The 23,035-nt window shown below is 49.0% G+C and overlaps 1 protein-coding gene across 1 annotated transcript in view; it reads left to right on the top strand.

The window, feature by feature from the left end:
- Positions 1 to 22,542, top strand: part of FLT1 (fms related receptor tyrosine kinase 1) — a 171,191-nt gene extending 148,649 nt beyond the window's left edge. Inside the window, exons 20-30 of the mRNA XM_032879972.1 lie at positions 678 to 766; positions 4,387 to 4,543; positions 4,972 to 5,069; positions 5,801 to 5,923; positions 7,448 to 7,559; positions 9,072 to 9,171; positions 14,497 to 14,602; positions 14,863 to 15,005; positions 16,993 to 17,077; positions 18,859 to 18,953; positions 22,232 to 22,542. Coding sequence (XP_032735863.1) covers positions 678 to 766; positions 4,387 to 4,543; positions 4,972 to 5,069; positions 5,801 to 5,923; positions 7,448 to 7,559; positions 9,072 to 9,171; positions 14,497 to 14,602; positions 14,863 to 15,005; positions 16,993 to 17,077; positions 18,859 to 18,953; positions 22,232 to 22,433 — 1,310 coding nt within the window. The 3' untranslated portion in view covers positions 22,434 to 22,542. The remainder of the gene's footprint in view (positions 1 to 677; positions 767 to 4,386; positions 4,544 to 4,971; positions 5,070 to 5,800; positions 5,924 to 7,447; positions 7,560 to 9,071; positions 9,172 to 14,496; positions 14,603 to 14,862; positions 15,006 to 16,992; positions 17,078 to 18,858; positions 18,954 to 22,231) is intronic.
- The last annotated feature ends 493 nt before the right edge of the window (positions 22,543 to 23,035 follow it).

Raw genomic sequence — 23,035 nt, 5'->3', positions numbered from 1 at the left:
GTAGGTCCAGAGGAAACAATTTGTCCATTTATGAAAAGGCACTCCCATCCTAGAAATGCCTTCCTTGTACAGTTAGTTGAAAGGTTCTAAAGAGAAGGATTCCCTTCAAGACTTCCTTCCATAGGCTCCAGGTCAAGTGGAGAGCATTTTTGTCTGAGAACAGCTTTGAAGGAGTGTGGCTGGAGCTAAGGTAATGGATAGAAGAGTGAGCTTTCCTTGAAGTTTCCCATAAAGGAAGGAGTCACTACTGGTGGGATCTCAGGAGGAGGGGATGTGAGGGACCCCCAGAAGGGCCCTTCTCCTCAGACAGGTTTTCCTCTCTGGGGCAAGTGGCCGGGACAGGGCTGTGGTTATGAATCAGGGCTCCAGCATGTTCCTGAAGACCTGTCTACCTTCCCTTGTGGCAAGGTTAGCACTTGGGTATAGGTGTGTGATTACTGCTTTAGCCAGAAAGAAAGGTGCGGAACACCTGTGCAGTCAGTGTTTTCCAAGGTCAACAAACATAGTAGAAATGAAGGGTAGTCGGGAAGACACTACCTGTTCAGAGTAGCAGTGGGTACAGAAAGCAGGTGAGGGCTGGGAGGTTCCAACTAGAGTCCTAGAGACCCAGCCTAGGGTGCCTGCTTCTCCCTCACCCTTGGGAATGGACAAGTGACAAGCCATCTGTTTTCCTGCAGGACCCCTGATGGTGATTGTCGAATATTGCAAATATGGAAATCTGTCCAACTACCTCAAAAGCAAACGAGACTTATTCTTTCTCAACAAGGTAAGGAATTTGGGGGTGGAGGTTTAGGCTATGGTGGCATAAAGCAAGAGAAACCCACATTTTTCTACTAACCACTAAGCCCCAAACCCAATCTCTGCTCTTTCCTTCCATGCTAATACATCACACTTTTTGTGGGCAGAGCAGAGAATACGTAATCCCAGCATGTGCAGCAACAATTAGAGGTTAAAATTTTGAGTCATCTACCTGACTACCCATCCAAGCATCTTGAGCACTTTCTTCTCTTCTCTCTCTCCATATGTACATGGACACCCACCCAAAGCACTTAGTTACTTGTTTCTTTAAAGATGAAAGTAAGTATAATTGTCTCCATTTACTAGAGAAAATAAGGACTCAACTGAGTGATTTTGCCATGACATGAAGCCAGTGACAGGGCCCAGGAAATTATTTTCTCCTTTTGCTGTGCCCTTTTCTTCACCTTCCTCAGAGACTCACCACCCCTGTCAGCCCTGTGCAAACACAGAACCAGCCTTACCCACTAAAATAAAGACATGTAATAAAAGGAACATATAGGTTTAAGTCCTGAAGGCAGAGATTACTGAATGGAGGAATAAAACTTTGCCATTGTGACCCATCCTACCAGGGCTGTGTCCTTCTCTGCGCTGGAGCCGCCTGGGGAGCAAGGACTCAACATTATTATTACCTGATAATCAGCAGTGTTGGTAATGAGTCCGTGCATTGTGGTGATTAAATACGCAGACTCAGAATCAGACTTCTGGGTTTAAATCCTGTCTCTGTCACTGAAAATCTGGGACCTTGGGCAAGTTACTCAATCTCTCGGTCTCAGTTTCCTCCTTTATTAAATGGAGGTACTGACAGCACCGAAGTCATGCCATTGTTGACAGAATCACATTTTTCACTGAGTTAAGCACTCCAGACATGTTAATGGTCATTGTCACGATTGACCCACTGAGCGAGAAAGACTGGGAGAGTCCATCTTAATGCCACTGATCTATATGACCTGTACAATGGATAAAGTGCTACACATCCATGAATTACACCCATCTGTCACATAGTAGTCATAGAACATACAAATAAGAACCACCGGCCAGCTGGCCAGTTTTCTCATGCCTCCAACTTTCGCCCAACTGAAGACACAGGTGGTCTACCCGACTTGGAAACATTTATCGAGAACTTATTGTCTCCCATTTTAAACCATGCCATCCAATAGTTAGAATCTCGAAGCCGAAGGGGCACCTGGCTGGCTCAGTCAGTAGAGCATGTGACTCTATCTCAGGGTCCCGAGTTCAAGTCCCATGTTGGGGGTAGAAATTATTTAAAAAAAAAAAAAAATCTTGAATCTGAAAAGGACCTTGTGTTCAGCTAGTTCGTGCTCTCACATTATAGATGTGCCCAGAAAAGTCAAGTGAAAGATTGCCTTAAGGACACTCACTTATGCGGACGTGAAGTCTGGGAGAAAAGAGCCCCGCTTTCTTGACAACCGTGGCAAAGCTTTTCTGGTTCCTTACGCTGGATAAGGAAAGCGGAGTGGGGGCGGGAGGGGGGAAACACCATTAAGAAAAAGGGGAAAGTGGTGGCCTGGGTTGGGAGCAGTGCAAAATCCCCTCAATCCTGAAATTCTGGACTGGCTTCAAGAAGAACTAAGGCGGCAGCATACCCCAGGGACCTGGGCAGGATGGAACGTTTGGGTTCGTGCGTCCTTTGTTTAGAAGGCTCTGCTTCCTCCTCTGGCTATATTTAATGATTCACTCCCCTGTTGGTGGAACTCAGTGTTTTCATGGAAAACACATGGCTGTATTTCATATTTGGAACGTAAAGGAATATAAAGAGAAAGTGAAGGAAAAACTGAAAGCCTAAATAGAAATGGGATATTTCGTTTTCCAAATAAATGCAGCAGTATCTCTCAATACTATTTGTAATAAATTTACCACATTCTGCCAGAGTCTCGAAAGTTCCATACATACACCTTTATTTCACAGCGGTGGTTACCAGTAAGCCAAGCTGAATACAGCACTGATGGAGTCAAGGAGGGGGGTGAGGGAGCTTGAGTTATGACCCCTGCAGACATGTCCAGGGCTGGGACCCCTGGGAGGACGAGGATGAAGGCAGCCTGGAGAGCAGAGAGCATGGATTGTCATGGGCTGAGCCATGAGCAGACCTGTTGAGCACTTTCCTCCTCACACCCTTGCCAGTGCCTTTTCCCTGCTGCCTTGTGTTCTGACCCTGGGTCTTATGAAAAATCCAATTCCAGTCCCCAGCTGAGCAGAACCAACTCTAACTGCCTCTGGGAGACACAGTAACAAAGAATTACAGTTTACCTCTTCTCAGGTAGGTCACTTGGGGTGGCAGTGGGGGTCTACGCTGGGGCCTGCCTGTCCCCCGTGCAGGGCTCCTGGGGGCTATGGTAAAGAGGCAAGAGCCTGGTTACCTCCCACCCTGAGTTTGTCAGGGGGTCCCTGCGGTGGCTCCCTCCTGTCCTCTGCTTACTCCCACTGCGCCCTCTAGTGGAAGGATCTCTCCTAACGTGTGACATGTCTAGGGAGAGCCAAGCAAGGCTGTGCTGTGTGGCTGGCGAGTCCCAGCTCTGCCACTCCTGGCAGGTGCATCAAGCGCCCCAGTCCCTCTCAGCCCCTTCCTCAGTACTGACAGCTTGTGTGACTGAGCCAAGGTTTGTGCTCCACCAGCACATGGCCATGAGGCCACCGGGCACGCCAAGTTTGTAGTGTCAACAGTTACCAGGTGAATTACCAAAGATGATAAAAATATTTTCCAGTTCCACGTGAACACTCAGAACCAACACATCCTTTCCTAGGAGACCAAATATCATAAGATAGAGCTTTTCTAGGGAGGAAAATGAAACCCCAAAATGGAGGTAATTTGCCCCATATCACATAATTAATGAAAGAGCCAGATTACACACCAGGGCTTGGATGCCCAGTCCAGGATGAAAGGTCTTCTGTACTCTTACCAGGATTCAGCTGGATCTTTGTTCTGAATGGGGGGGGGGGCGATACAAAGAAATGGTCGTGTTCCCTCCTTCTCCAAAGATACTAGAGAAATCGATAAGTACGGCCGTCTCTCATTACTCACAGGCATTATGCCAAGGGAAACCCCAAGTCCACTAGGGGTTCGTTTCTATTATTTGGATCATCTTTCACAAGGTGGCATGCGATATGGAAAAAGTGGTTAAAGGCATCGACTGGAATTGGCCAAAGCTGGGTCCAAGTGTTGCCATTTACTACTCGCACGTGACTTTTATTATTTGCCTCCTCCGAACCTGTTTCTTCCTGTCTCAGCAATAACTACTTCATAAAATTGTTACAAAGACTAAATGAGAAAATGTCCCTAAGAGTCTTAATATACTGGTGACCCTGAGCAAGCACTCGGTGAATACCAGTGACTGTTAATATTTCTTTATCGTACTTAAGATGCTATCTTGAAATCCACTCGAAAGCCCAACAGACTCCAGAACCCCATGAAGAGCCAGACATCTGAGCCCTAGGGCCCTTGCCACCAATTTACCACCCATCTTGTGCAAGGACATTCTCCCAACTCAGGCGCCCTCCCCTAGAGGGATTAGTTTCCCCCATCGCTGTTCTGAAACTCTCTTTCCTCTGTGTCCCTTCTCGGTTGGTCCAAAGGACGCCGCATTACACGTGGAGCCTAAGACAGAAAAAATGGAGTCAGACCTTGAACAAGACAAGAAACCAAGACTAGATAGTGTCACCAGCAGCGAGAGCTTCGCAAGCTCCGGGTTTCAGGAAGATAAAAGTCTGAGCGATGTTGAGGAAGAGGAGGGTAGGTATTAATTCCTTCCTGTCCTACAGTCTGAGATATTTTTACAACATACTGTGCATCTCTGACATTTTTTTATTTATCACCCTAATAAACATCCGTGGGAGACTTGAAGGGTAATGTCCTGAGGAGATAAGATTTGAATTAAGATTATTTACAGAGTTACTAATTTTGACAGGGAACTGTGCAATTGTCTCCCCTCAGGGCTTTTTGTCCAAGCGGATCATCCCCCAGCCTCCACCCCATGCTTGGGGAGAATGGGCTGGAGGCCTGGAAAAATCTCTGATATTCATGTTGAAACTCCAATGCTCTTAAAAATGAACTCTGATCTACTTGTTGGTTTTATGTTTTGCTAACATTGTTCCAATAAACTGGGATTTGGTGGAATAACAAGAACCATTACAAACAGTTACGGTTTTAATGTTTTCCAGACTCTGATGATTTCTACAAGCAGCCCATCACTATGGAAGATCTGATTTCTTACAGTTTCCAAGTGGCCAGAGGCATGGAGTTTTTGTCTTCCAGAAAGGTCAGCCTTGCCTTTTACTGCTTTCCTTCTTTGCCAGGCCCAGATATGTGGACATTCTATGGACCCACGCTCACCATGGCTCTAAATCTGCCCTTCCTAGTATTTGCTTAGACTTATGTAGAGGAAACATCACACCAAGTGCCTCTATTTGTCCTGATAGGGACAGAGGAGCCCCAGATACCCATGAGTAGACCTGGATTCCAGGGGAAAATCTCCCCAGGCTTCAGACCAGACAAACCTGGCCACCACTGACCACATTGCCCTCTGGTGTGTTTTCAAAACTGGCCAGAATTTCAGAATACACAACTTCCTGGGAGAGCTGCTGCTTAATTCATCCACATGGAGCACGCCACGAAGTGGCAGCCAGATCATGATCTGACCTTGATGGCTCAGAACTAAAGGTGGGGGCGGGGGTGATGGGATTTTGCTCACTGGGAGCCATCGATGGCCAGCTCGGTTTACCAGGAACGCTGTCCTGCCAACCAGTGGCAAAGTGGACTTGGGGCATTTTGTGGCTTTGGGGCCTAGCGAGGGGTAGGTGGGTGCCTATATATAAAGAAACGCCTTTGTGTTTATGGTCACCCCGTGGGCTCTGGAAGTTGCTTCCTTCATGTAAAGGAAGCCTGTGAAATGGATCCTCCAATTAAGAGGAATTAGGACACTGAAAAGGCACAGGGCAACGGTGGGTCAGATTAAGGAAACGCAGCGATGATGTAAATGTTTCGTTCTAGTGCATTCATCGGGACCTGGCAGCAAGAAATATTCTTTTATCGGAGAACAATGTGGTGAAGATTTGCGATTTTGGCCTTGCCCGGGATATTTATAAGAACCCCGATTATGTGAGAAAAGGAGATGTAAGTCAGTGTGGTGTTTCTTTGACTCATTTATACCCTGTCATCTTTAAACCACAGACCAAAGCCCTGGGTAAATATTTACATACTCCCTGCAAATATGCTTTCTGTGCAGACGCGCAGCCCAGATGGGCTGTGTACCAGAGAGCCCTCGCGAGGGGCTCAGAAAGACCCCCGTCTCCTGGTTCTGTTCTCTCCCCCATTGCTGGCTTGGTACCTTTCGGGCAGCACTGCCAGAGCCTGGTACCCCGAGAAGTGTTCAGTCCAGTGGGGGGCCTGGGAAGACCCCCCCCTTGTCGCCCCCCTTTGACTCCTGTGGGAGTTCCCTGTACTCTGTACAGCTGGAAGGAACAGCTTGGACTCTTTCCCTCAAATAAACCCGGGTGATTGATTCAGCAGGTGTGGATAGCTCAGGAAAGGGTGGGGGAGGGTATCAGTCTTATCTCGAGGAGGAGGAAATGGTTTACCTCCCATGCCTGCCTTCCCACCTAGCATCTCCCTGCTGGCTCCCACTGGCTTCTCTTCCCCGCTTGTTTTTGAACAGAGTGTTATTTTTCACCTTTGTGAGTGACCTCCTGTGTCCTCTCTTCTCCAGCCGGAGGGCTGAAGCCTATGTCTGGGCTCTGAGGAGGACTGAGGGAGCAGCTCTCCAACTTCACGTCGCCTGGAGGGCTTATGAAACCATAACTGATTGAGCTCTGCCCCCCAGAGATTCTGATGGGAGTCGTGGGTGGGGCCTGAGGGTCTGCCTTTCTAACCAGTTTCCAGGTGCTGCAGACACAGCTGCTCCCGGGACTAGACTTTGAGAACCACTGCTCTACACTCTTCTTATAAAAGGAGAACACCAAATCTGCCTCGGGAGCGCTCATTTCGGAAGTCTGTCCCTATTTTCTGTCATCTGTCTCTTCCAGCCTCTCCTACTTCTGTTTCTCCCGCCCCTCGCCGAGATCCCATAGTTCCTGTCAAATCCCACCCATCTGCAGTGAAGGCCTAACCCTCCGGGACTCCTGCTGTCTGAAGAGATGGAAGATTTGTCCGTACGCTTGAAAACCAGCCAAACGGTCTCTTCAATGATCTCTCACCTTCCTTCCTTCCAACGCCTTTGCCCGCTCCCCGATTCAGTGACTTCTAGAATCCTGCCTTTCTCACACAGGAATGCCTTTCTACATCCTCCTTCTTAAACACCAAAAACCAAAGCCCTGAAAATCGTCGATTTTTCTGGATGTGTCCTAATTCAGATCAGCCTTTGCCAGGACACCGTAGAGCACATGCCTTTTAGGGGAGAAAGGACTTCCAGAATCATGGAGGGAGGACAGGCTGGATATGTGGGTGGGGCTCACCAGACACTGTCCACTCTAATAGTGTGACAACACGTGTTATGAGAGTTTCCTCCATTTTAGGAAACCATAGCTGTTCTAGGAAATGATTTGTGGGCCACGTGTTATCTGGGAGGTGACTCTATGGGCGCTTGGGTTGAACATGCTTTGTTTCCAGTCCTTCTGCTCAAGGCCCCCCGCCCTTTTCTAGACTCGACTTCCTCTGAAGTGGATGGCTCCCGAATCTATCTTCGACAAAATCTACAGCACCAAGAGCGACGTGTGGTCTTACGGAGTTCTGCTATGGGAAATCTTCTCCCTAGGTAAATCTGGGGGGACGGAAGGGAGCAAAGAAATGGCCCAGAACCAAAGGTCTGCATCCTCTGTTGAGTGTCCTCCTGATAGACCTACCCTGAGATCAGCTTCTAAAAGACGCCTGGGTCCTTGTAGGAGCTCCCATGAGGACGGTGCATGCATGAGTGCCCTGTACTGGGAGGACACTCTGTAGGAACACACATGGGGCTGGGGGGGCGCCAGCATCACATCTGCAGGTCTGACTACTTTCCCTCTCCTTCGCTCCTTCTCCTAATTCCTCAAACCCCCCCAATTCCTAATGCCTTGCTCCTTTTCCCCCTGCATCACCCTCCCCTCTTTAGAAAGACCCCAGCAAGCTCAGCTCACCCGGCATCACTGTTAGAAACGGTCCGCAGCTCGTTTCTAGGGCGCAGCTGGCCCTAGATGCTGGTTTACCCAGGATGAGCAATGGGAACACGGTTGCATTTATTCTGCTTCCGATAACGTCCATGCTGGGTGGTGAGAAGCCCTGTTTGAGGCCCCAGGCACACAGATGTGCACAGGGCCCACATCTGCTCGCAGACACACACTGATGCTCCAAGGCCTCCCAAGCGTGGGGTCTAGCCAACAGTCTTTTGGACTTTGCCAAAAATTTGCCTTTCAGAGCAAATAAAAGTCACCCAGTAACATCCCTGGTTTCCTGTAATGTGTGAAAATCATTCCCCTGCTTTCGATGACAGACACCTGTTGCTTCCAGTCCTTGAAAGCAGCTTGGCGTCCGCAGTGGCCCCACAGTGACACAGGGCCAGTGCCGCACGCCTCCCAGCTGCTTCCTACACACTAGAAAGTGCAGACAAACACATGTTGAGAGAGACTAGATGCTAGGTCTGCAGCAGAGCCGGCCGGGAGGCGGAGTTGCCCCCAGCTCCAGCCAAGCATCCCCCTAAAAGGAAGGGTCATGTGGGTCTCCTGGATGGGAGAACTGGCGGAAGGCAGAGTCTGGGCCCCGCCTTGGGCACACTCCAGCCCACAGACACCCTACCCCGTTCAGCATCACCCTGGAGCTCAAGTCCCCCTTCCCTTGGGTTGCTCCCCGCAGCATTCACAAGAGAGTGCTGAAGTAAAGCATTCTCCCTGAAGTGTGAATGACCCATGACTGTCCAAGCCCAGGTCCACTGGGGTTTTAAAAAGATTCTCAGTCACCCAAGGTAGGAGTCTCAGATGACGGGCTTTCTTGAGAGTTCCTTGTTGGGGAGGGGAATGCCTTGCCGAGGACACCCCTTCTCCTGACATGGGAATGGCCTGTGGGCCTCCGACAGCCAGCACCACAGGACCCACCAAGCAAGCCTTGGTACTGGCTGGCCAGGGTCTGCAGAGCCTCTCCACAGGTGATACTGGCTGTGGAGATCCATCCCATGGGGGATATGGTCCTAAGCCATCAGTTGAAAGAGAGGAGGCAGACATGAACTCGCTTCCCGCCCCGTGGTCTTCTGCACCCTCAGCCATGACAAGCCCTGTGCTTCCCGCGCTGTCTCCCACAGGTGGGTCTCCATACCCGGGTGTGCAGATGGACGAGGACTTCTGCAGCCGCCTGAAGGAAGGCATGAGGATGAGGGCCCCTCAGTACGCAACTCCTGAAATGTGAGCCCCCCACGTGCTCCCTCCCCCATCCGACCGCACTCTCCCCACCAGCACACCTCCGAAAGGAGACGTCCTGCTGACGTTCAGCCCCTCTGAACGTGCTGGGAGTACTTGCTGGAAGTGGGACACATTATCCCTGACCTGTGCCTCCCTATTTCCCCTCTTGAGCACGGACATGACTTTTCAAGGCCATTAGCTGGAACTGAACTCAGAAGTTGAGCTTCTAGGCATGAACGCAGGCACAGTGAACAGACCACCCAGGCACAGAACACATGACTTTGTCCTCATTCCCAAAGAGGGAGCCAGATGAGCTAAGCAGCCTGGGGGACGGAGGGCTAGAAGCCACTATGGGCCAGCCAGTCCTCCATTCACGCCAAAGACCCATGACAGGTTTTCCTGTGGAGTTCAGGGGAAAAGGTGCAGAAGAGGGAAAGGGGACTCTCCCAAATGAAGTGGTAATCATTCTCCCCAGAAGGCTCTGTGGGCATTGAGACTTCTCAAGACTCATTCTAGGAATTAGCAGCTCTGTGGAACTTCTTGAGGGGGTCCCCACTTACGGTCCTAGAGTCTAGGCTCCGCATGGAGGCATTCTCCGCCGTGCAAACGCTTGCTGGCCTCCCTCAGACACCCTGCTGCCCCTGAAGCTTTGTGGAGGTTTTGCGCTTTGAGGCCTAAGCAGGAACGGGATGACACCAGGCAGTTCCGTCCAGCTGCTGACAAGGACTCGGGCTTTCCTGCGGCGGCACCACCTTTTCTGAACCGGCAGGCGGCCCTCCCTGTCCTACCTGCACAATGGGGTCTTGTCAGAAGCCCTGGGATGGCCTTTGGGGAGGAGTCAGAGGGAATAAAGGAAGTGTGGGCTTGGCCAAAGCTCAAGGTTGCAGTCTCTTTCCTTAAGCATCTGGAGACAAGACTAGGTCAGGCCCCGGATCGGGGATGGGGGGGAGACTCAGGGCCTGTGAAGGCAGCGCCGGGGAGGAGCATGAGTGCAGAAAGGAGCTGGGGCGCCTGTCTTGTCAGGCTACTGTGGGGTCTGGTCAGGAAAGTCCGGAGACCTTGACGCAGGGCTAGATTAGCCCCCAGGATGACATTTGGGCTGCGGAGCCTGGAAGGTACAGAGAGCTTTTAATCGCTTGCTTCCTTTTGCTTGGTGGAGAGAGGCAACCACCGGGAGATCTGGAGTGAAATGAGATTACTTTGCACTTTATGGTTTTCTAAGTGTTTCCCCCACACAGTTCCATCGAAAGCTCCCAGAAATCCTTGAGAGGCAAATAGGCAGATGTTATAATTTGAATTTGATGAGTAATGAGACTAATCCTCTCAAAAGTGATGTGTCCTCCATTGACTAAGTAGCAGAGGAGACGGTTAAAGGCCTGTCTTTTAGATGGATTTCCCTACATCCCAGGACTGTTAAATTAGAAATATACCCCCACATTCCTTAGGAAAAAAAAGGTTTCTCTAATGTGTCCACTCATGCTTTGAATATTCCTTCCACTTTTCGTATAACCTAACAATCACGGAGTGCCTGGGTGGCTTAGTTGTTAAGCGGCTGCCTTCGGCTCAGGTCATGATCCCAGGGTCCTGGGATCAAGGCCCACATCGGCCTCCCTGCTCAGCAGGAAGTCTGCTTCTCCCTCTCCCTCTGCCCTTCAGCTCCTGCTCTCTCTAATAAATAAATAATTTTTAAAAATCTGACAATCACAAGACTAGTTCTCAACTAACTGTAATAATAACTGAGTAACATTTAATAACTGAGTAACATTTAATATTTTTTAAGTGTTTAAGATATTAAGTGCTTAAGTGCCAGGCACTGTTTTAAGGGTCCTTGAACACATACTAACTTACCTAATGCTCATAATCACCCTACAAAGTAGGTACAATTATTCACACCATTTCACAGGTGAGAAAACCAAGGCACAGTATACCTAAGTGGTCTGCCACATGGCTAGTAAGTGTGTCTGAGCCCAGAGTCCACAACACCAGGCTACATGCTTGCAGGGTCTAATACCTGTCCAGATTCCAGTCCAAAAGGACAGTAGAGGTACAAAGTCATATCAGCTTTGGGCTGAAAACCCCCTTGGACTTTATCAAAGCTTTAAGTCTTCACATGAACCACTCCAGGAAACCCCTGAAAAACCATGCAGCCTGTAGACAAAATGATGGTTCCTCAATGCTGGGAAGTTATAGAATTGGTGAAAAGCAGTGGCTTTGTGAAATGTGTGCGCAGAAAGCTAGAATCCAAACCTTCAGCCATTCTCAAGCGTTCGAGAGCTGGTGGCGTAACTCACCTTCTTGTTTGCTCCACAGTGGGAAGGCCTGGGTAGAGGACAGAGTACAGCTCTCAGAACTGGCCCCTGTGACCTGAACTTGGCCTAAAGTGGCGTGCACTTGGGGGCTTGGGTGATAGTTGAACAGGAAGCCCTTCCCCCAGCTGGTTTCAGGGAGGGCTGTTGGGGTGGGTGCAGCTCGTGTCTCTTTACTGTGCTCAACCTGTTTACTTAGTGATGTAAACGGTTCGACCCTGAGTGGCTGGTTCCTTGCCCAGGGCCTGTTTAATCAGATGTCTTTCAATAAGGAAATAAGCAATGAATGTTTTGATTTTTTTTTTTCCTTTTCCTTTGGTGTTTGCAGAGATGATTTGCATTGGATTTTAAGCAAGAGGCATGGAAAGTAGAAATCAGAAACCGAGAATCAAAATAAAAACAGCAAGTAGTTGTAGGTGGTCCCTTCTGCTAGTTTGGGCTGAGAGAAGCCAGGGAGAATCCTGTTCACGGCAGCGTTTGGCCCAGCAGGGAAAGGGTACGGACTGAGAGAAGCCAAGGCTCCCAACAGGACTATCCCCCTTTTTTGCCTGGTTCAAGCCTTTCTTGCTTTGGTTACCTTTTATACATTATCAGCATATACACTGAATGTCCTTCCAACAGCCTCCAGGACTGCCTCGGCCTCAGGCTGGGAAGATGGAAGCAGGCCAGCATTCATTACATCACAACCAGTGCAGCCAGGGGATGTGGGACCACGGGCTTTGTCCAGTGACCTCCTGTCTCCTTGGTAAACGTTTTTGCACCCAGCTCAAAACTTTAGTCAGCCGTGTAAACTTAGTAAACCGTGAGTTCCACATAGGATCGGGCAGATGGTCTTAGGCCCCTTTAGACCTCTGGCCACTAGCAGGTTGGCCTGGGTTTCCTGAACAGAGCAAGTGTCCTGAGCCCTGGCTCGGAGGCTAGTGGTCAGGGATAGTCAGGGGCCTTGGGCACTGCAGCCCCTGGCCTAGGTCTCCCAGACAGTGGGGACAATAGGCCCCAAGTTGGAGAGCCTGTGTTCCCCCTCCTCACTCTCAGTCTCCTGTGTGTCTGCAAACTGAGCCTCGTAGAGTGGTCCTTGACATTGGCCTTCCCAGCTTTTGGGACCCACTGAGCCCCACCACACCCCCTGGAAGTTAAGTAAAATGGGTACAGTAGATGAAATACACGGATGAGAGGGAACCAGAGCCATCTTCGGAGAAGAGCCTTGACCCATCAGTTTGGACAAAGTCAGGAGAATCTGTGATTCAGACAAGTGATCCTTAGGAGCCCCAGTCCCTTAATCAAAGACTTAGTGCTCATTGGGCACTTGAAAGTAGACGCTCCACTCCACCATCTAGTAGAGGAGCTTGCCTTTGAAGACCAGTACCCATGGAGGGTGTCCAAAGACCACATGGGGCCACCCCTGCCCTGGGGACCTGAGGAGACACAGCCCGGGCCACAGTGTCTTGCCTCTCAGAGTCGTTTCTCCAGAGTGGTACTTCTGTTCAGGCTTTGGCCAACACTGAAGAACAAGGTACAAGACAGTCCCACGAAGTTGTTATTTCCTAGATGGAAATGACAGTGTCGAGAGGCAACTAGGACAGCTTCCTTTCGGATTTCAGTTCTAGGAACAGCCAGTCTTCTTCCAAGTATCTGGTCTGTTTTTAACTTTTGCCTTATGTGCATCACATAGTTACTCCTCCTCTTCTCCAGCTGCCCGGAAGCTCGGAGCACTGCCTCAATCCCCCTCCTCAGTCAGGATATATATTTTGCAGATTAGCCTTGCTAGGTCTTCCCAGAGACCAGTCTGACTTCACATCAGATACTGGAGTACTTTTGTGGAAGGGCCTGAGCTAGGTCAGGGGTGTGGAGACGTGGTCCCTGCCCCCATAGCACCAACAGCCAGGTTCTGATCCGGTTCAAAATTCTGAGGCCATTCGGACTTCGCTCCGACTTGGTCAGAGACCTCTCTAGCCGATGATCTTCTGAGAGAAGAGATTACAAATAGTAAACAGCTCTCAAGGAGAGCCAAGAGCCCAAGGAGGGTAAATGTCCAAGCCTCCGGCCGGTGTTCTGCAGAGGGGGCGGGGCAAGCTGAGACCTTCATTCCTTCCCGCAAGACCGAGAGAAGAACCTAATACCTTTCCAATCTCCAAGGTCAGAGAAGACTTGTAGGGGAAGCCTGTTGACGTTTAAATCCCAGGACGTGATCTAGCTTCTGTGAGATTAAGACAAACATGTCCATCCCTCACTCAGTCTGTACCTAGCGCCTTGAGAGGGGAGGGAGGCCCGCTGGTGACGGCGGCTTTGAAATGCTGGAGCTGGGCAGGGGCGGGGCGGAGCCACATGCAAGAACCTGCAAGCTGCCCAAGGAATGACCCATACTCTACATAAACGTTCACCTTCCAGAAGGACAGGGGTCCTGTAAACAATGCCTTCTCCACCCATCTCCACTGCTGAGCTCCATCATGGAGCCATGAGGCCGTGGACACACCACATGCTCTTAAAAAAAAAAAAAAAAAAAAAAAAAAAAATTGGCTCAGGCTTCTTAACAGCCTGAGACTAGAAGTACTAGGAACAATTTGCTCATGGATATTGGGGTCTATGTGAGCTTTTACCTTTAAGGGACATCGCCCTGTTTTTGAGAGTGAGGGGAGGCACGCACCACTGCACAGCCAAGTGCAAGTCCATGGTGGGGCTTCCTTTCGCAGGAGCCCAGCTTTATTCAAGAAGAGCTCGTGCCTTCCCTCCTGCAGAAACGACCAGCACGCCAAAGAACCTGGGTGGCGATGGGCTCCGGAGGGTTGGTTTGTTAGTCTGCCTTTGTAGACGTGTTTCCCACTACTACAGGACCTGGTCCCAGCAGCCTTGCATGGGAGGGTGTGGCCTGTCCACGTCCAAACGCGAAGGCAAACACGATATGCTACAAGAAGCCTAGTCTGGGTCTACGGGACAACATGCATCACTTTGCTGACGGGTATGGGGCAATTTACACCATTACCACTGGTCTTCAGCTAGTTCTGTTGTGCTTTCCCCCTGACAGCTACCAGATCATGTTGGACTGCTGGCACAAAGACCCAAAAGAAAGGCCAAGATTTGCAGAACTTGTGGAAAAGCTAGGCGATTTGCTTCAAGCAAACGTACAACAGGTAAAGCTGAGTTTATCTCGCATATGAGAAGCCTCAAATGCCTTTGAATAGAAGTCTAGGGGGTGTTTTTTTTGTTAAGAGCTATTAATAGCAGAGATTAGCAGTTAAGTGTGTGTGCATGTGTGCGTGTGTGTATGCACAATTATCTTCCCAAAACACAACAGAGGTGGCAGAAATGACACAGCTGAAGCTGGCCTATTTCCCAGACATGGGTTGAAATAGAAATTTGTATAATTAGAGTTCTATCTTTGGTATTTTAGGACGGCAAGGACTATATCCCATTAAATGCCATACTGACAGGAAATAGTGGGTTCACATATTCACCTCCTGCCTTCTCTGATGACTTCTTCAAGGAAGAGATTTCACATCCAAAGTTCAATTCAGGAAGTTCTGATAATGTCAGGTAAGATTTCTTTCTTTCCCCAGTCTTAGAAAATTTTCAAACATTAGACAAGTCTACCTCCTAAATTCAGCTGTAGTTAACATTTTGCTCTATTTTGTCTCTATGTATAGACTTTATAGGTGTATTTTTTTCTTTTTGCTGAACTTAAGGCATTATAACATTCTACCCCAAAATCTTGAAAGAAGGTCGTTCTCCTGTGTTGCCACGTCAAAATGATCACACCAAAGAAACAGATAATTCCCTTATTAAATATTCCTATTTCCTTAATTTCCCCAAATGTCTTTTATACCTTAAGAAAAAACAAAAGACAAACACAGTATCCAATCAAGAATAGCACATTACATTTTCTTCAGTTTTATTCTAGAATGCTCCTACCGCTTTCTTTCCCTCCCCATAATTTTTTTTTTTAATACAGCCTTAGATTAAACTTTTTTTCCCCCCCTTACTTGACACACTAGCTTATCTCTCATTACTGCAGAGGAATTTGAAGAGATACAGGGGAACAATACTGATTTAGTGCCTCTACTGTGGGGGCAGGACTTGGCTCTTGGGTACTAATGATTACACGTGTATCACACATGTTTGGCACAAGTGGTTACACGTGTATCAGCACATCCTTAGTAGGAGTTGCACATGCATCACACACCAGTCCTAATAGTACACGAGGATGTTCACCACTGCTAACGGTTCCACGTGTATCATACGCATTTGGTACTAATGGGCACACAGACACACGCTGTGTGTGGCCTGGCCCTGTGCCCGGCTCTTTGTGAACATCAATTCCTTTAATGTTCTCAACAGTACTCTACAGTAGGTATTATTAGTCCTGTTACACAAACGGGGACATTAAGGCTCCATGGCAGATGACTTGCCAAAATGGTACGTCTAGAAAGTGCCAGATTGGAGTTTGTAACCTAGGTGGTTGGATACTCTCTCCCTGTTCCCATGCCATCAGAGCAGTTTCTAGAATATTTAGACTATCCTGTGGGCCTTGTGGCATCTAGGCACAACCCTAGAGCTTTGACCCCAGTTCAGCCAAGGGATGCACGGCTAAGGGTTGGGGCAGTCTGAAAGGACCGATAGCCATCTCTGACAGGCCTAGAAGGCCAGCCCGGATCTGTGGTCATGGGTTATAGGTCAGTGGTACCTGCTTACACTTCCCAACCAGCCCAAGAGGCTGACACAGATGAATCACCCTTTTTTAAGATTAAAAAACCAGCGGGGATGAGCGATATCTGATTGTATCAGAGGTGGGGGAGAGAAGTTGTCAGTTATTTTTGCCTTTTTAGGATGCTGCTTAGCCTTCGGCCAATAACTAGCTTAGCTAAGAAATTCGGCCTTACAGGTGATGATGGGGTTTCAGATGGAGAAACTCAGTCTGTAGGTGAACTTGCCTTAGGAGGAAGCACATAGCGCAGCTCTCTGCAGCCTTCCTAATGGATCAGGATCATCAGCAACAGACCAGTAGTTATAGGAGAAAACACAAAAATACTACCCATTTCTCCCAATCTGGAACCCCAAAACAGAATATACAGGACTAGCTGTTAAATTAGCTATGTGACCTTGCAAGGTCATTTCCCTGATCTCCTCACACCCTTTGAGAAGTAGGCAACTCTACGTGATCAAGTCCTATCCCTTCTCTGGGCATCATTTCTCTCCTTTATAGGATAGGGTGTTGAGACCGTGTGAGGATTCAGGTTTCTTCTAGGCCTCACATTTCTCCAGTTCCACAAGGGACTGGAAGCCCAACCACTGAGGAGTCTCTCAAGGGTCCCTCTGGGGTTTTGCTCAAAACTATGCAGTGTGGATTGACCACCATGGGAAGATCCTGAGGGGGCACACAGCAGGAGACCTTCAGCCTCAGGAGCCAGGGGATTTCTGGGCGACTGTGGTTTACCTTAGCTGGGATACAGAGCCCGTAGTCTCCCAGCTAATAAAAGCTGGATGCATTTTCCAGTCTTGACTATTCTTTCTGCTTCTTCATCAGATACGTAAATGCTTTCAATTTCATGAGTCTGGAGAGAATCAAAACCTTTGAAGAACTTTCACCAAACACCACCTCTATCTTTGATGTAAGTAATGGGATTCACATACTCAAGGCACCATGCCAGGACCCTTTTTGCGGTCTCTATCCAAACTCCAGTAGTCTGGTGGCTCTCAGTCCATAGGGGTCAGTCAAGAGTAGTGGCGGAAATGACCATTTCAGGGGAGTGACAAGACTTAGCTATACAGAGCTAACTTGAAAGCAGGTAATTCTATAGTTTGACCATGACCCCGAATTCACTCCAGGACCACGTCTTCACCTGGGCATAGTTGAGTCCCTTAGGAAACCTCATAGTGTGTTTCTAAGTTTCTTGGCGATCAAAGATGGAATCCTGCTTTCAGATTAATGGAGGAACTCAAAGCTGTGAGTGGCTGGGTCTTCAGGATCTAACAGAAAGCTCTCCCTTAAGAATAGCCTTGCGGTCCTGAGAGAAGTCGACCCAGGCCTCATGCTCCTTCCCACTGAGGCTCTAGAAGCTAAACAGCCACAGTCCTACCCAGCCACACTGAGAGAAAACAGTGCAGCCTGGCAAACACAAGGCTTTATCCAGCTTGTCCCTCTGAAAATCTGGGACGTGAGGTTAAGAGAGTAAAGGGAGGAGTTGGGGGGGGGGCTGGGAAGGAGTACCCCTCTGCCACCAAGCCCCTGACACTTGAAGTGTGATCTCCAGATAAGCACCATGGTCACTAAGTGGGCTAGAAATGCCAAGTCTCAAAACCCATCCAGACTCACGGAGTCAGACTTTGCCCTGTCACAAGGTCCCCAGGGGACAGATGTGCATGGCAAAGTTTGAGGGCACTGGTAAGGCCCAGGTCCCATGAAAGGGCTGGGAAGCCCACCCCCGTGGGAAGGGGATGACTGCAAACACTGTGACCTTGAGACCCAGCACAGTCATCATTTAGAAAGCACCAGGAGAGTTTCAAACACACTAGAGAGGAAAAGATGACTGGAACACTTAAAAGCATTACAACTAAGCCGCAGAACACAAAAGAAAAGTAGCTGGAAATTTTGTTTTTCTGCTTCTTAAGCCGGCTTTAAGTGCCAGGAAGTGATGCTGAGCCAAACACGGAAGATTTCTGTCCACCTTACCCCTTCCCAGCCCAATACAGTGGGGTCCGCAACAGCTCCTTTGCTCACTTAGGCTTGCCTGCTGGTGAGTACACACATGAACACAGCCCTGTCAGAGACTCAGAGGGACAGAGTGTGGAGTCCACACACTGGGAATGCAGAGTATGCAGGAGCCTGCCTGGGACTCCACGCTAAAGCTGAACCAAGGAGAAAATGGGATTGTTGCAAACCGTGACCATGGAGGGCCCCAAAATTCCATAGGGTCCACAAAACAAACAAACAAACAAACAAACAAACAAACAAAAAACCAGGTCTTTATAACGTCTCGCAGTGTTTGCATCTTAGGTAGGCCCCAAATAGCTGCATACTCACAGACAACAATCCTCTGCCATAATTCGCTTTCATAGCTGTATACAATCATTTGCATCCAAGTTTACTTTGAAAAATGCTCTCCTGTTACCTGCAGCTTCCCCTTTTGTTTAAAGGTATTTTTGTCACCTTCAGGAAGAAGGACCTCAAAGTCACAGGGTCTTGACTGGTAGGTTTCACAAGAAACATAATAAGCGTTTCTTGCCACTGACAACACTTTGATTTGCGCATATGGAGAACGTGCTTGGTCTTAATAGGCAGAGGAGGACAGAGCTTGGAGTGACTTTGGACGTGCATCTCAGTATCACGCCCCCAGATCGGACCTCTCTGGGGTCAGCCAAGGAGTGACATCTGTTTCCTTCCTCCCTCCAGGATTACCAGGTGGACAGCAGCACCCTGCTGGCCTCCCCCTTGTTGAAGCGCTTCACCTGGGCTGAGAGCAAACCCAAGGCCTCTGTGAAGATTGAGTAAGGAAGCTGGGGGTCTTTTCTGTGACCAGCCGATGGGGGGAGGGGTGTGAAGGAAGATGCTGGGGAAAACTCAGTGGGGACATTCGAGGACCACTCACCCTCTTGAACTACAGTGCTCGGGCATTGCAGAAAAGCACTTTTTGCCCTCAGATGGGCAAGAAGGAGGGTATAAAAATCAGAGAAATGAGCACCAAGTACTGAGAAGGATTCGAGAAGTAGAAATGTGCGGACAATTCTAGCAGGACAGGCAGTCCAAACACATGAAACACAGTGTCTCAGCCGGAAGGAGCCCGATTCAAGGCCCAACTGAACAGTGCAAAAGTCAGATGGAGACATGCTTATGGGGGCAGGGAGGGCAGCTGGCCTGTGCTTATACCCGGGGCTGGCAGCATTGGTATGGGAAAGCACACGGTCCTGTTTTCCCAGCCTAAGACATGCCATCCTGAGAAGCCAACGCTTCCAAGAGAAGGCTGGTTTCCTGTTGGCTCCTGGCACCCGACCCTCCTTCTGGTGTCCATTGGCAAGTGCTGTTGGAATTACCTGGGCCCCAGCTTTTTACATGACCAGGCCTATCACCGCAGCTTCTCTGTGCTAGTCTCTACCTAGGGATCGTGCTGGACAGGCAAAGGCCTAGCTGATCTGTAAGGCATTCCTACCTTTCCCGACTCAATGCCTGCCCATCTCACTCAGAGGCAAAACATGCTCCTCTTTCCTCTCAACCAGGGGTCAGCAGACTTTTTCTTCAGGAGTCACATAGAAAACAACTACTTGGGGTGCCCGGGTGGCTCAGTCAGTTAAGCCTCTGCTTTCGGCTCAGGTCATGATCTCAGGGTCCTGGGATCGAGCCCCACATCGGGTTCCCTGCTCAGCAGAGAGGCTCCCTCTCCCGGTCCTCCTGTCCTGCTCCCCCTGCTCATTCTCTCTCTAATAAATAAAATCTTAAAAACAACAATAGTTACTCAACTCTGCCATTGTAGGATAAAAGCAGCCATCACCCATCTATAAACAAGGAGGTGTGGCTATGTTCCAGTAAACTTTACAGACACAGATGGTTGTGGCCAATGAGCGCATGAAAAGTTGCTTAAGGTCATGAGTCATCAGGGAAACGCAAATCAAAAGCATTACGAGATACCACTTCACACCCGCTAGGAGAGCTAGAACCAAAAAGTTGGCGTTGATGAGGATGTGGAGAAAGTATAAGCGTCGTGTGTTGCGGTGGGAATGGGAAATGGCACAGTCACTTTGGGAAACAGGATAGCAGCAGTTCTTCCAAAGGTTAGAGTCACGCAATCCCCCTCCTTCAGTATATACCCAACAGAATGAAAACGTACGGCCGCACAAAAGCTTAGTCATAAAAGTTCATGGCAGCAGCATTCATAATAACCCAAAGTCAAAACAAGCCAACTGCCCTTCAGTTGATGAGTTGATAAAACGCAGTACACCCGTACAAATATTATTTGCCAATAAGAAGTATGAAGTACAGATCCATGCTACAGCGTGGACAAGCCCCAGAAACACTGTTCAGTGAACGAAGCCAGTCACAACAGACTACATATGAGTCCATTTACGTATGAGTCCATTTATGTAAATGCCAGGAATAGGCCAATCTATAGAAACAAAGTCAGTCGGTGGCAGACTAGGGCCGGGGGTGGGCAGAGTGGGGAGGAAGGGTAACCGGCTATGCAACTGGGTATGTGTTTTTGCAACTGGGTATGTGTTTTTGCGGGGTGAGGAGAATGTTCTAAACGCGATTGTGTTGATGGTCGCACCATCCGTGAATATACTAAAAACCTTGCAGGTGCACACCTTAAACAGGTGAGCTGTATCTCAATAAAGCTGTTAAAAAAAAAAAAAAAAAAAGGAAACCAAGCAGATTGCCATCCCACAGGCTGTAGTTCGCTGACCTTGATCCACGTCAAAATGTGACCCCAAATGCCCCTCAGGGACAGAGTTAGCACAATTTAACCACCACAAGGAAGTCTGAAAGGGAGGCACACTGCCAGGCATAAGTCTTCGCACTTGTTTCCTTTTAACATGAACACCATGATGGTACCAGCACAGAGTCCCCTCAGAGGGGAACGGGTTAGGGGACCCTCACAAAGACGACGTGGATAAGGGAGAAAAGAAAGCAGGCTACCAACAACCTTTTGTTCCCTATTTTGGAACACTTACTCGAGATCTCTGTGAAGGAAAGCAATCATCTTGCCCTTGACTCTGACATTAAAAATATGGAGAATGCTTGACGTGTTAGTCCAGGCCCCATCGGAATAATGCGGTAACACACGAGGTTTTCTTGTTCTCACCCCAGCGTGAAGAAACAAACGAACATGAAAGGGCAAGAGCAGCTTTTCTTCCCCGTGTATCTGTCTCAGGCTGGATGTAACAGAAAGAACCAGAAGCCAGTTTCTTCTCCTTTGAGCCTTGCTAGCGACAGTCCCCTAACATCCATTTTCTAGAACACAAACATGGTAGGGAAACAGCTGTACTGACCTATTTGTTTGAAGCGCTGTTTGTTTCTTGAGGCTGTTGTGACACATCCCCACGAAGTTAGAGGCTTAAGCCAAGAGAAAGTCATTCTCTTGTACTTCTGGAGGCCAGCAGTCCCAAACCAGGGTGTTGGCAGAGCCGGGATACCTCTGGAGGCTCTGAGGGTGAATCCATTCCTTGCCTTCCCTGCGCCTGGGCTTGCGGCCGGGCCTCCCTGCTCCGCCTTCAACCACCGCCTTCTGCGTGCGGCTGGAGTCTCCATCTTCCTCCCTTATAAGGACCCGTGTGATTGTATCTAGGGCCCACCTGGGCTGCTCAGGCTCTGCTCCTCCTCTGAAGACCTTTAGCTTCATCACCTGTCTTGCCACATAAGTAATACTCAGTCTTTTGTCAAAGCACTATTCACAGGTTCCAGGGCTTGGAGATCAACGGGTGTTGGAGGCGGGAGCATTTTTCAGCCTCCCCCGGTAGCCAACTGGCCCGAGAGCAGGGGAAGGCCATACCCGTCTCGGAATTATTTTCCACCCGGGATTATGGATTTGCAGTATCATTCACTCAGTCCAGTCCCTGGCCAGAGGAAGGCATCTCTCTGCCCGGTGCCGCCAAGCTAGTAGTAGAGAAACAGCTCACGGCCCTAAAACAGAGCCCCTGACCTGAGACGGAGAAGGGTTTCAATAACCATTAGCTCTAGTACAGTTATGAGCCAAGACCTAACAGGAAAGAGTGGATGTTAGCATTTGTTTTCAAGCAATCGGTTTTGCATATTTATTTTTCTTTTCTCTCTTTAGCTTGAGAGTAACCAGTAAAAGCAAGGAGTCGGGGCTTTCTGACCTCACGCCGCCTGCTTTCTGCCCTTCCGGATGTGGGCACATCAACAGAGGAAGACGCAGGTTCACGTATGACAATTCAGAGCTGGAAAAGAAGATTTCGTGCTGCTCTCCTCCCCCAGACTACAACTCGGTGGTCTTATATTCCACCCCGCCTGTCTAAAGTTTGACACATCACCTTTCTAGAACCACACAAGTATTTATGCCCCCTGAAAACTAGCTTTTGCCAGTATGACACATATATAAATTTACACCTTTACCTTTCCACAGGAGCAAGCTGCCTTTTGTGATTTTTAATAGTGCTTTTTTTTTCTTTTTGACTAACAAGAATGTAACCCCAGATAGAGTAATAGCGATAAGTGAAAAACACCACTGGTAAATCCTCACATTATTCAGTGTGTTAGAGAAACCCTTTCTAAGCCCAATGACTTACCTGCTCCTACCCCCGAGACCACAGGGCATTTGATGATTCAGGAGATGCACTGATCCCGCAGTGCAGTATGGATGTGATAGGGCCCAGCCCCCTGGAACCAGGAGGCAACCAGCCCCAAGCCGGCCTGTTTAATGTCTCTGGGGTCCTCTAGCAGAAGCAACATAGGAGGAGGAGAAGGAAAGAAGGGAGAAAGGAAGCAGAGAGCAAACAGGACAGAGCACTGTAGGGAATTTGTGCTGTCCCAGATGGGAAGGGAGTAGGAGAGGGCTATCAGCCATGACCATGCTGTGGCTTCCAAAGCCCGACCGAACCCAGTCCACATGGAGAATTCA

Source organism: Lontra canadensis, unplaced genomic scaffold (assembly GCF_010015895.1).
Source record: "Lontra canadensis isolate GAN:19392208 unplaced genomic scaffold, GSC_riverotter_1.0 scaffold67, whole genome shotgun sequence".
Taxonomy (NCBI): Eukaryota; Metazoa; Chordata; class Mammalia; order Carnivora; family Mustelidae; genus Lontra; species Lontra canadensis.
This window is presented reverse-complemented; position numbering and strand designations above follow the sequence as displayed.